At 37.9% G+C, this 13,443-nt stretch overlaps 1 protein-coding gene across 1 annotated transcript in view; it reads left to right on the top strand.

The window, feature by feature from the left end:
- The window catches only part of LOC115429141 (sushi domain-containing protein 2), a 30,928-nt gene extending 26,491 nt beyond the window's left edge, over positions 1–4,437 (top strand). Inside the window, exons 13-16 of the mRNA XM_030148389.1 lie at positions 1,474–1,568; positions 1,640–1,819; positions 4,128–4,224; positions 4,392–4,437. Coding sequence (XP_030004249.1) covers positions 1,474–1,568; positions 1,640–1,819; positions 4,128–4,224; positions 4,392–4,437 — 418 coding nt within the window. The remainder of the gene's footprint in view (positions 1–1,473; positions 1,569–1,639; positions 1,820–4,127; positions 4,225–4,391) is intronic.
- The last annotated feature ends 9,006 nt before the right edge of the window (positions 4,438–13,443 follow it).

The following is a 13,443-nucleotide window of genomic DNA, read 5'->3' as shown; positions in this document are numbered from 1 at the left end:
TATAGCAACGTGATTCTAAGGCTGTTGTGTTCAAAATTACTAATATCTGCCAAAATATTGGTCCGATCAACTTACCGTTTTCACGTCTGTTCAATGATCAAATCTACTTAAGACAAGGTTCAAGGTTTGAGTTGCATTTTAGTGACATTAAGGGCAAAAATTCAAGTTCTTGTTTACGGACTGAAAATATATCAGTTTAGGGTCAAATTTTCTCAGGAATCTGAAATTATTTATGCAAAATCTTTTGTGGTTTTCAAATCACTGAACCTTTATTGACACAAGGTTGAAACAAAAAAACATGAAATTTGGCCTATGCACTATTGGATTTAACCATTTAATTTCTGTCAAAAATCAAACATAACATGCTTTCGTCTCTTCATCTGTGAGCTTTGAATACTCCTTCCTTTCTCCACCCCTGGATGGCTTTCGTCTTGACATCTTAGCCCTATTCAGTCAGTCTGAAATTAAAAAAAAAAAAAAATCAATTAGGCATTACTCCATAACATGTGTAAGAGTTGTTTTATTAGTTTAACTATAAATTGATATATAGAAGCCTTCCTAAAGTGATTCTGGCTGCTTAAATTGGCGTCATCATTGACAGAGCAAGTCCAAATCTAACAAATTGGTGGGCAGTTTCAAAAACAAATATGAAAATTTGGCTGTAAAATCTAGGTGGACATAATTGATTAAATTTTGGAAGCTAGATATTGAAAATTGAGTGAATGCAAATTTTTTTTTTTTTTTTTTACAGTGGTATGTATTTTTTTTACAAACTAAAAACTGATGGGGGTAGGGTTAGTAAAAGTAATGATTTTACTGATCTAATATTAGAATAGACTTAATTGTTGGGTAATGCTTCATTCACAACAGAAAAAGAAAGAGAATGGTGTATAATACATACAGATTTATGATAATATCAACTCTACATAAAGAATTATAAGTCCAATTCTTACCTAGAAGCCAAAAAATCCAAGCAAAATTGTCCCAGGTCGTCTTCTGAGGAGCTGGCTGATCTGACGTCATTGACTTTGAACTGAAATCACTGAAACTGATCCTCATTCAAAAGGCCAGACCATAAGCTCTTCTTCTAAGGTTAAAAGGAAGTAAGTTCAAAGAACATTTGCAAGCAGCAACAGGATTAATATGGGTTTTCAAATTGTCACTGAAAAGGGTAATTTTTTGCCCACTTTTCAGCAAACATCATGCAAAAAGTCACACAAGGACAAGTAATACACATTTTTTGATGTTATATTCTGAAACTACACAATTTTTCCAATAAATTCAACACAAGACACTGCATGAAAGGTATACATTTATTCCATAATATTTTTTTCACAATAATGTCACAATAATGATACTCAAAGTTTAACCTTGTCTTAAGTGTGACAAACTTCATACTGTCGTAGTCTTTTTACAGGAGTATTTTTTCTGAACTGTCTCCAAACTCCTGTCCTTTTGTCCTTCGTCTTGCAGGTATGATATCCTGGTAGGTCGGAGTCCACAGATGGGAAATGCCACCAGACTGTCTTTTCAGAGTCACATTTCTCTTGTAGAAGATTTAAAACCAGGTAAGATAAGAGGTGTGAACATGACACTAATATCCGATAGTTGATTTCACTATGTTTGTTTTCTTGTGCAGTGGTAACTTGTGGCTGGCTCTCACCACCAAACAATGGAAAAAAAGAAGGGACGACTTATCTACGAGGAGCTAAGGTCAATTTTACCTGCGATGAAGGCTACACTCTCAAAGGCTCATCGGAGCGGGTTTGTCTGAGGACCGGCCAGTGGTCTGGAGAGGAGACGAGCTGCGTGGTCACCAGTACGATCCAATGAGCAAATCCCATTTATTCAATGACTTTGATCCTTATTGTGACTCATCAGTACCAGTGAAAAGTGTGTGAGTGGTTGAATGTGCAGAGGTCTGAGATGGATGGACCATGTGATCAGTCCAATGAGCTATGAAGGGATTACACAACTATAAACTGTAGACACATATAAGTACAGGGAACAAACTGCAATGAAGTCAATATGATACACACATATTCCCATTCCCAACTTCAATCAATCAATCAATCAATCAATCAATCAATCAATCAATCAATCAATCAATCAATATTTGTAGAGCCCTTTAGAACACTTAAAGTGCTTTCCATTTAAATCAACACATATAAAAATCAATAATAATCAATAATAAAAACAATATAAGTATAAGTAATGTGTTACAGCATTACTGAAGGTTAAAAGACAGTTGGAATAAATACGTTTTAAGCCTGGATTTAAAAAGGCCAAAGTCTGTGATTGTTTTCATGTGTGGGGGCAGCTTGTTCCAGAGCCTAACCCTAACCCTGACCCCTGACCCCTGACCCTGACCCTAGGGTTCAGTCACTCAGAAGGCCTGGTCTGGGTTCTGGGCACTTCCAGTAACAGCTGATTCTCTGACCTTAAGGCCCTGTTTGGGTTTAGCCCAGATAAAAGGAGGGGCAAGGCCTTGAAGAGCTCTAAAAGCAAAAAGTAAACTTTAAAATCAATTCTAAAATAAAGTGGAAGCCAGTGGACAGACAGCTGCATCACAGCAGCTGACAGGAAGAGGCTGGACAAACTGATTAAGAAGGACAGCTCTGTCCACAGATGTCCTCTGGAACAGGTGGAGGAGGTGGGGGACAGGAGGAAGACAGCCCAGCTGTCCTCCATGATGGACAAAGACTCCACCCCCTCCAACACACGCTCACTGCACCGAGGAGCTCCTTTAGTGACAGGATGAGACACCTGAAGTGTATGAAGGACAGGTGGGACAGGTGGGACAGGTGGGACAGGTAGGACAGGTCTGTCCTTCTGCAGTGGTCTGGTTCCACAACAGAAACTGATCCAAATAACTCTGTAATAAACAGTATCCCTATTCAACCAGTAACATGATCAACATACACACAACTGTAAATAATATAGATAACTTTTTCGATTTGTCTTTATCTTCTGATTTTGCACCTCTTCTGCTCTTCTGCTTTTTGTGCTTTGCTACTGTAACCTGGAATTCCCCCTTGTGGGACTAATAAAGGCTTATCTTATCTTATCTTAAACCATGTTAAACTGTAGTGGATTGACATCATGTGGTTGTGGTGGGTACGGGGGGGGCGTATACTCCATATATGACCACAGTACTGTGGACACAAGAGGACAATGAGTTCATGAACAGTGTCTATGATTGGATCTGGGACAACAACATGTCCTTACTGCTGATTGACCATTTTGGTGTTAGTAAACAGTGATGATGTTTTTTGTGGGCGGGGCCTAACTGGTGTCAACGGTAGAGGAAGCCGGTGTGGGTGGGTGGGGGGCGGGGGGCGGGGGGGGTGTTTCAGTGGGTGGAACTGTGTTGGACAGACATTTGAAGGGTTGGATACTGGCATAACTCACATAGTTCACCAGAGAAAAACCACATCTGCAGCCATCGGTACCGTCGGACCAGAACTCACTGAGCCTGTGTCCCTTTATGAGTGGACATCCTGTTTGTCCCTTCAGTTTAAGAGGACAAAGGACACACAACAGGTTGGACATGGTGGACTATAGGGTCATCTTCAGGACACTGAAGACCCAGATTAGTCTGATGGTTCTGGTGTGTTGGACAGACGTCCTGCCTAGTCAGAGACAAGGACATAAAACACAGCTGGACCAGACATGGACGATCATGGACCAGTGGACCAACTCTGTACTGACAGACCACTCTCCTAGTGCTTTTCCAGTTACTTATAGTGACTTGACTGTTCATGTTTAGTCTGAGTCAGTTCAGTTTTCTTGACAGGAACAGAAAAGTTGATCGTGTGTTGTCATTGCTGGTCTGTTTGTGGTCAAGCAACGTCGTGTCCTTGACTACTTCTCCAAACCCCTACAGACATACTCTCACACTGACCAGTAAACTCTGAGAAGGTCATGTGGTCATGGTTCAGACCTGACACTGAGCTTCAGTACCAGCTGATTGTGTTTGATTACCTGCACATGACTGACATTCACCATAATCTGATTATCTACTAGTGTTCTTTTGAATTAGATTATCTACTATAGTGTTCAATTGTTTCTGTTCTATCCTGCACATGTTCTGTATCTAATGAAGGAATCTGTTTTGTCATTTTCAGGTAATCTCACAGGCATTGTGGTTGGTTCAGTAATCGGAGGTCTGACACTGATCGCAATTGTGACGATGATTGTTCTCCACTCCAGAAAACAGAAAAGGTGCAGAACAATTCTGTAATGATATGTGTAAAATATAAAGTTAATGTGTCAAATATTTTCTAAAATGCATGTCTGAAAGTGTAGTTCTATATGGAAATATGCATGTTAGTAATGAATAGAAGTCTGAATTGTTTATTTGTTTTTTGCCTTTTTTTTTATTATTTCAGAAAAGAGGTAGCACCAGAGGAAGCAGTGGCCAGTGAGGCTTTCTAACCAGCGACACTCTGCACCCACATCCAAAGACAGTGGTCTGAAGAAAAGAGTTCACCTTCCACTGGTTTCTGGAGATCGACCAAAAAGACAATCCCTGTCGTCAGATGGTGTAAGACAGAGGCGTCAAAGTCACTTTAGTTCAGTTCCACATTCAGACTAAAATGACCTCAAACGGACCGGACCAGGAAAAGAATAACTGTGGAAAAAGGAAAAATGGGTTTCATGAAAATGTTTACATTTACAAGGTTTCTTTAAAAATTTCCTTAAACCCTCACAAAATTTCCTTAAAAATATGAACAAGCTCACATTTATTAAGAAAAATAAGAAAAATTTAAAGAATATTGAACCTCAGTTCATCATTTATACATATGAATTATAACGTACAGATTCACAGTGAATCTACAAATCGGCTAAAATTTCCTTAGGGGGTCAAATGAGTGGCCATTTTTGTCAAAAAAAAAAAAAAAGTTGTAAGGAATGCATAGAAATGTGTCGAAATAATGCTAACATTTGTGCACAGACTACTGATATTATTTGACAGTGGAAGCTATATTTTCAGAAATATTGGATTTTAAATAGCACGTGTATGTGAAAACTTTTGCTGGTGGACGGACGTGACATTACCCATGATGCTCTGGTCAGTACCAGTACTTTATTAGGAATAAACTTATATACTTACTATTGCTAATTCTCCTCTTATTCATAAATGTTAGTATTGTGGATCTAAAACAATAACAGCTGACACAGAAACACAAAATGTGTCAGTGGACGGATGTGACATGGTTGTTACAGATCCCATCATACTGATGCTCTGCAGCCATGTCACCGTTTCCACAAATGATCCCTGTGCAAAAACTAGGATCAGAATTATTTATTGTATAGTTTATCATCATACTAAAGAGTAAATAACAATATAGAATTGTTATTTCTTTATAAAAATGCTTATTATTAGAAAACTGTTGATTTAATAAGTGAGGTGTGACATTCTTAATGTATATATTGATGTAACATAAACAGGATGGATCAGCACCATACTCCATATTGAACCTGTAAAAATAAAACATGTGATATGTAGGATAGAATCTGGTAAGAAAAATTGGGGAATCTAAAAGAATAGAATATTTGTTTTTCAGGTAAATTCAGTTCGAATATAACTTGGCCATTTGTGACATGAAAATATAGCATTAATTGTGATGCAATTGGACATTTTTGACCTGAAAACATAGTTCATATGACCATCAACATGTTGAACAGAACTGAAATCCTGAAAATTTGCATAACTTGCATTTACCAACACAAAGTTCCTTTGGGGATTCACTTATATTGATTTCTTATGCACAAAGACAGAAATAAGATCTCTAAGCAAATTTTAGCCAATGTACATAAAAGGTTTAGTAACAGACAGAATATCGGTTAAATTACATTTGCTTCTCTTAAGACATTTCATGTTATTCATATTTTTTGTAAAAGGACAGTTTGTAAATGTAAACATCTTCATTTATTCATTCATTATCTGAACCTACTTTATCCTCACTAGGTTAATTTTACTTTTTTTTTTACACTCAAACATTTGTAGTTGTCATTATTTATAGTTTATTCTGACAGTGTTTGACTGGTTCTGATCCACTCCAGATTGAATCGGTCTGTAACTGGAACCTGAACTAAAATAATTTGGACACCGTTGATTGTTAATGTCTTTAATGTATGTTTTACATTTCACGGACTGGACTGGACCCCTTTGGTGAGCCAGTTTTGGTCCATGGACCGCATGAGGTCTGGAATATGAGATCAGAATAAACCACAGCAGTGAAGTACTTGAACGCATCATGAGGCTGAGCACAGGCCCTGTCCACTTAAAGACTAACTTTAATATGTTCTTTTAAAACTAAGTTGAACAGTTATTGTTCAGCTCATTACTGACGTCTAACGGCCTCATTTACTAAGATCACAAAGAACAGGAGCAAATTTGCTTCCTTGTGCTAATAAATGTGTGCGCTATTGATTTGTGTGTCACAGCTGATCGACTCAGATTTACTGCTCAAATGACACCAGCTCAAAGTCTGAGACCGCCATATTTACATGAGGGTTTAGCGTGTGCTACTGGTTGTCGTCATGGAGACAGTCGGCTGTATAAACTGCTCTGGGATACACCAGCACTAATGGAGCAGTGACTGGAACGATCCAGACGTTAAATGAACCGTAGGAGGAGTTTAGTCAGAGAAGGTACTGAAGACTCCTGTGACTGGACCCAGATCAGCCACTAGAACATGTAGTACAGTGGTTCCCAACCTTTTTTGGCTCGTGACCCCATTTTAACATCGCAAATTTCTGGCGACCCCAGACATTCAAAACGGAGATTTTTTTTTGCTAAACTTAATTTGTTTTTGATCATGGAATAGTTTGCTATACTATGTTGCAAATAAATGTTAATTTTACAGGACATTTAGTCTATATAATGTATATTATTGTGGACAGAGGCAGAAAAGCCAGGTGCAGATTACTGCACAAAGGGAGAATTTGATTTTCCTTGGTCAGGATATGTACAGTCAGTCCAGCTTGGATTTACAAGGCTGACAATTAATACTGAAAAAAACAAGAACTCAAACTATGAATTACGAAAGAGCTGCAGCATCTGAAACCATGAAAAGAGGTAAACGACACACATCCAAAAAACAGGAGGTGTGCAGGATCCCAAAATTAACCATGAAAAAATCAGACTGAGGACAGACAGACTTACACAGGTGTTTTATATACAGTGTCTAATCACAACACGTGACCTGCAATATACGTCATTTTAGAGAAACAGAAGGAGTTCTTTTAAAACTTTTCAAACATATGATCTAAATGATCAAGAGTCAAATGTTTAAAATGTCCACAAATACAATTACACAGGTGTTTTATATGCAGTGTCTGACCACAATAGCATGTGACCTGTAATATACATCATCTTAGAAGAGCAGAAAATAACTTATTTAACCTTATCATACGTACAATCAATCATAAATTGTCAAATGTTTCAAATGTCCACAAATACAAATAATTTTTAGTGATCAGACTGCTTTGCACTCATACATTTATAAACAGGTATTAATCAAATTTCTTTGCATTTATACAGGTCCATGTAATTATACTGTCCATCTGAATGTGGTGACAAACACCACAGCATGTGTGCACAGTTCTTATTCACAAATTTACAAAAACAGATTTACAAAAATAGATTTACAAAAGCAAAAAGACTATTTTGGGCAATGTGTGTAAGTCTGTCTGTCCTCAGTCTGATGAAGGGCCTCGGCCCAAAACGTAATGTTGCTGAATAAATGTTTTGGGAGCTCACAGGTTGTCCGAGCATCTGAAACCGACCACAATGAACATTTGACAGATAAACAGTACCACAGTGCTGCAGCTTCAGAGTTTGTCATGTCTGTTATGTATTGGGATTGTCTCTGTCAACTCATCAAATATTTTTTTAAAAATAATTTGCTTTTTTTTTTTTTTTTTTAATCAATTACTAGAAATGTCAGGCGACCCCACGTGGGGTCCCGACCCCAGGGTTGAAAAACACTGCCATAAATGTTGATGTGATCAGAACAGATTGGTTCTGTGTGTTCCCTTTGGTTGGGCCTAAGCCCCGCCTCCTCAGCCAGTTTAGGGTAGAGCTGTTCCAGTTCAAACCTGCCTTTAAGACCAGATAAATATAAACGCAAAAAATAGCCACTGCAACCAGTTTCAGGTTTGGTCAGTCACATTATAGTAAATAAATATTTACATTTACTCCTTCCAATAATTTTGCTCGTTCTGTCAGAAACGCCCATATTTCATATTCATCAAATCAAACACATTAAATGGGTTGGACGAGTTATTTTGTCCATTTGACAGACACAGCCCTCAGTGCGTCCTGTTAGAAGATAAACTTCAACCTGGTTTTGTGTGAACAGTCAAGTTTGTGCACGTTTTTACACAAACAAACCTTTAGTAAATCAGGCCCTGTGTGCTTTCATTTGCTCTGTTTTGTTCTTTTTGTCTCCAAGAACACTTCCAGTTGTCATCTTTATTATTGTTTTTTTGTATCTACTCTGATCCTATCATGTATAAAATGAAGTGTATCCATAGTCATGATCTGCAGTGAAGGTGGAAGTGCTCTATTTTTTTTAACACTCCCTAAATTTTATGTACTTAAAGAAAAATAAATGTACTGTAAGTTGACATAAATTTATGTGTGTTGCCTTTGTATGTCCCATATTACAGATAAATATTGTAAGTAGCTTGGTTGTTTTATTAATAATTTTGCGTTAAATAATTGTAAAAATGCATTTTTAAGAACAGGCAGGTAGGTAACAGGAAGCAGACTGCAACAAAAGTATATCAAATTAAAACTCATAGAAGTGACATTAAACTGCAGTTTGACTTGTAGACAGTATGAACATATATTTAATGCATAAATAAACATCCATTCTTCATGTAGAAAAACTTAACAGGAGCAACGTAGGACTTAGAATAAATTAAAAGAATGAAATAATGTGATGTTTTGAAGAATGTGTGAGCGTCCAGGTAGGAATGTTTATATGTGAGAAAATGATGGAAATATTTAGAATCAGTGTTCCTCAAGTAAAGATAGAAGTGAGTTTAGATGGTCCAGATGGTCCAGAATGCAGCAGCGTGTCTGGTCTTCAATCAGCCTAAAAGGGCACATGTCACCCCCTTACTCATTGAGTTACACTGGCTACCCATAGCTGCCCGCATCAAATTCAAATCTTTAATCCTAGCCTACAAAATTCTCAGTGGGTCTGCTCCTGTCTACTTAGGTGCACTAATAAAAGCTTATGTCGCCCCACGACCACTCCGCTCATCTGGGGAACGTTGTCTGGTGGTCCCCAGACCTTGTACAAGACAATCCAGGCTCTTTTCATGGGTCGTTCCACGTTGGTGGAACGCTCTACCAAGTGCTACAAGAACAGAGTCATCCCTGCCTATCTTCAAAAAGCTCCTGAAGACCCAGCTCTTCCGAGAGCACCTCCTGTCCTAGCACTTTCAAACATTCCATTTTAAATATTCTAATAAGGTTTTTCCCAGGACAACCACAGATTCTTTCACGATTATCTCTGGACCTGCTGCGGTGGTCCGGCCTCTTCCCTGCCCTCATCATCACCACTCACTTATCCTCAACCACCTCCATGTGTCTCCCCCTACTCCCCCCTTCTCCCCCTCTCCCCCAGTCTCTATCTCTATCGCTCTCTCTTTTTCCCCTTCTCTACTCTCTCTCTTTAACCCCAACTGGTCAAGGCAGACGTCCATCCTCCAGGAGTCTGGGTCTGCTCCAGGTTTCTGCTGTTAAAGGGAAGTTTTTCCTTCCACTGTCACCAGTCACAAGTGTTTGCTCCTGGAGGATTCTGTTGGGTTTCTGTAAATTGACTTAGAGTCTGGTTTTGACCAACTCTATATATAAAATGTCAAGAGATAACTTTTTTGTGATCTGGCGCTATATAAATAAAATTTGATTGATTGAGTGATTTAATTGGTTTTCCCCTGTAAGTCGCTTTGGAGAAAAGCGTCTGCCAAATGCGTAAACATAGATGTTACAGCCTCTGTGGTCCAGAACAGAATGAAAGGATTCAAGGAAACGGGATGGATGTTAGTGTGTAACTCAAGGTCAAAGGTCATGGCACCAAATGAAAACCCATATGTGACTTCCTATCTGTTACCAATAGTAATCAAAATTTTCAATATCTTCTTTTCAGTTTCAAATTTTATTTTTTCACATACAAAACTTTTGGCCTCAGATTAGCTCCAGATTTGCCCCCTCCAGCCCATTTGAATAATTACCCATGATCTTTTTTTATATGCATCTTTCAGTGGCAGCTGCTCGTCTTTCAGACAGGGGAAGCTCATTGTCGGCTTACGTTAAAAAAAAAAAAAAAGTTATTTAAACATAAATTCATCCCTCTGTTCCTTTTTAAGAAAGTGGTCAGTGACCTTATCGTACCAAGTAAACAAGAAAACGTTGAAATTATGTTAAATTGAAACAAGGAAGTACAATGAGTGTGTTTTATTTACAGTGCAAGAAATGAACAAGTCATTTTGTAGTGGTTTCTCTCTTGATTTCACAGCAGAATGTGCGATGGTATTAAACTGAACTGTGTCAGTGAAGGAGTAGATCTCAAAACAGCTGTCAATCAAATGGGATTCAGCCTTTCGACTGATCCTCCAATCAGCACGTGGAAACTCAGTGTCCAGCCCAGCTGAGCTCCGCCCACAGCTCCATTCACCCCCAGACACGCCGAGCGTCCAGGGGCGGGACAACATTGTGGCATTTATCCAGTTACCGTCCAGTTTTGAGGCAATGAAAAAAACAGTTCCACTCAGTCCCATTGAAGTGCATGGACGCTGAGTGTCTACGGACAAATGCACTGAGCAGAGATGGATGAGAAAACAGAGACACGGGAATGGAGGAGAAGTGAACAACATCGAGTCTGTTGTTTTGTGATAAAGCTGATTCTGAACGAACTCGTCTGTGAGATGAACGTGTTCTAACACATTTGTAGTCAATGAAATGTCAACACAACTGAACATATTTAACCATTCAATTTTCGTTGTTTTAGAGGAAGCTGAGCTTCCCTTGCAGTCTGTGAGAAATCACCACTGGCATCCTTTATTTCACCAGGTAAAAAGCCTCATTGAGTTTGCAAATTGCTTGTTCAAGAGTGACCGGCAGAAAGGTGGAATGTCTGATTCCCAAATGATCAGTGTTCTGATGTTCTGTATATTTCTAATCTTGTATTTTATGGGTCATTCCATATTTATCTGCTTGGACAAATGGTTTGAATGAGTGCAGATGGAAGGAGCTGCAGATAAATACCATCCCGTCTCTCATAGTCAGTGGTTAATGGATTTATTCTTCTAAAGCTCGGTTCATTATTTGTTCAATCCTTCCCATGAAGTCGTAGCTCATGATGTCAAATTTCACACAAGCTCTAAACTGCGTCAGTTTATTATTGGACACAGTTGTGGCTTTAACAGTGCATTATGTAAACATGTGCTTTACATACTCTACACCTGATAATTCATGAGTTTAAGGATGTCTTTGCTCAGGGGTTTTTGTCAGTGTTGTGTTTAACCTCCTCAGACCCAGCTATGGGTTTTCTGTCCACATTTGTGGACAAGAGTTTCACAACTTTATACAAAAAAAAAAAAAGAAAAGAAAACTGTCCACCACAAAGGACATTACATAAAAATTTTAAAAACTGCATCTGAAAAAACTGTTGCATCATGATGTTTCCAATATAGGCACTTATTTAATAAAAAATGAAAAAAGCTTGTACTTTGCTGATATTTCCTGGGCCTTAGGAGGTTAAACCTGGAGGTAACTCAGTTGTTTTGTTCTTGCTGAGTCTGAATGTGGGCGCCGCTCCCTCCTGTAACACCAGGCTGTGACTTCTACAGACAAAGAACACCAAGATGTGATCTGAATGCAGAGGCTGCTGCTCAGGAACCTGCGCTCACAGTCATTCAACAACAACTTACCATGGACACTCCACAGATATAAATACAAATAATTCACATTGTCCTCTCAGGATCCCAGGACGACGGAGGAGTGGTGTCCCAGTCCTTCTTGTCCCTTAGATCAGGGGTGTCAAAGTCATTTTAGTTCAGGGCCACATTCAGCTAAATTTGATCTTAAGCGGGCCGAGCCAGTAAAATAATAACATAATAATATATGAATAATGTCAACTCCAAACTTTTCTGTTTTAGAGCAAAAAAAGTAAATTTACATTATGAAAAGGTTTACATCTGCAAACTATCCTTTGAAAAGATGTGAATAACATGAACAAACTGAAAAAATAAGTGTAATTTTAACAATATTGTGCCTCAGTTTATCATTTACACATCGACTAAAATTTACTTAGGGGGTCAAATGAGTGGCCATTTTTGTCAAAAAAAAAAAAAAAAAAGTTGTCAGAAATGCATTGAACTGTGCTGAAATAATGCTAATCCATTTGTGCACAGACTACTGATATTATTTGACAGTGGAAGCTATATTTTCAGAAATACTGGATTTTGAATAGCACGTGTATGTGAAAACTTTTGCTGGTGGACGGACGTGACATTACCCATGATGCTCTGGTCAGTACCAGTACTTTATTAGTAATAAACTTATAGACTTACTATTGCTAATTCTCCTCTTATTCATAAATGTTAGTATTGTGGATCTAAAACAATAACAGCTGACACAAAAACACAAAATGTGTCAGTGGACGGATGTGACATGGTTGTTCCAGATCCCATCATACTGATGCTCGGCAGCCATGTCACCGTTTCCACAAATGATCCTTGTGCAAAAACTAGGTTCGCAATTATTTATTGTATAGTTTATCATCATACTAAAGAGGAAATAACAATATAGAATTGTTATTTCTTTATAAAAATGCTTATTATTAGAAAATTGTTGATTTAAAAAGTGACGTGTGACATTCTTCATGTATGTATTGGCGTAACATAAGCAGGATGGATCAGCACCATACTCCATACTGAACCTGTAAAAATAAAACATGTGATATGTAGGATAGAATCTTGTAAGAAAAACTGGGGAATCTAAAAAAAATAGAATATTTGTTTTTCAGGTAAATTCAGTTCAAATATAACTTGGCCATTTGTGACATGAAAATATAGCATTAATTGTGATGAAATTGGACATTTTTGACCTGAAAACATTGTTCATATGAACATCAACATGTTGAACAGAACTGAAATCCTGTAAATTTGCATAACTTGCATTTACCAACACAAAGTTCCTTTGGGGATTCACTTCTATTGATTTCTTATGCACAAAGATACAAATAAGACCTCTACGCAAATTTTAGCCGACATGTATTTTAGAACTTACAGATCACAGTGGATCTACAAATACACAAAACATTTAATAACAGGCTGAATCTTGTTAAAATTGTACTTACTTCTCTTAAGACATTTCAGGTTGTTCAAATTTGTTCAGGTTATTCATATTTTTGGTGA

The sequence above is a fragment of the Sphaeramia orbicularis genome, chromosome 12 (assembly GCF_902148855.1).
Source record: "Sphaeramia orbicularis chromosome 12, fSphaOr1.1, whole genome shotgun sequence".
In the NCBI taxonomy this organism is placed as follows: Eukaryota; Metazoa; Chordata; class Actinopteri; order Kurtiformes; family Apogonidae; genus Sphaeramia; species Sphaeramia orbicularis.
This window is presented reverse-complemented; position numbering and strand designations above follow the sequence as displayed.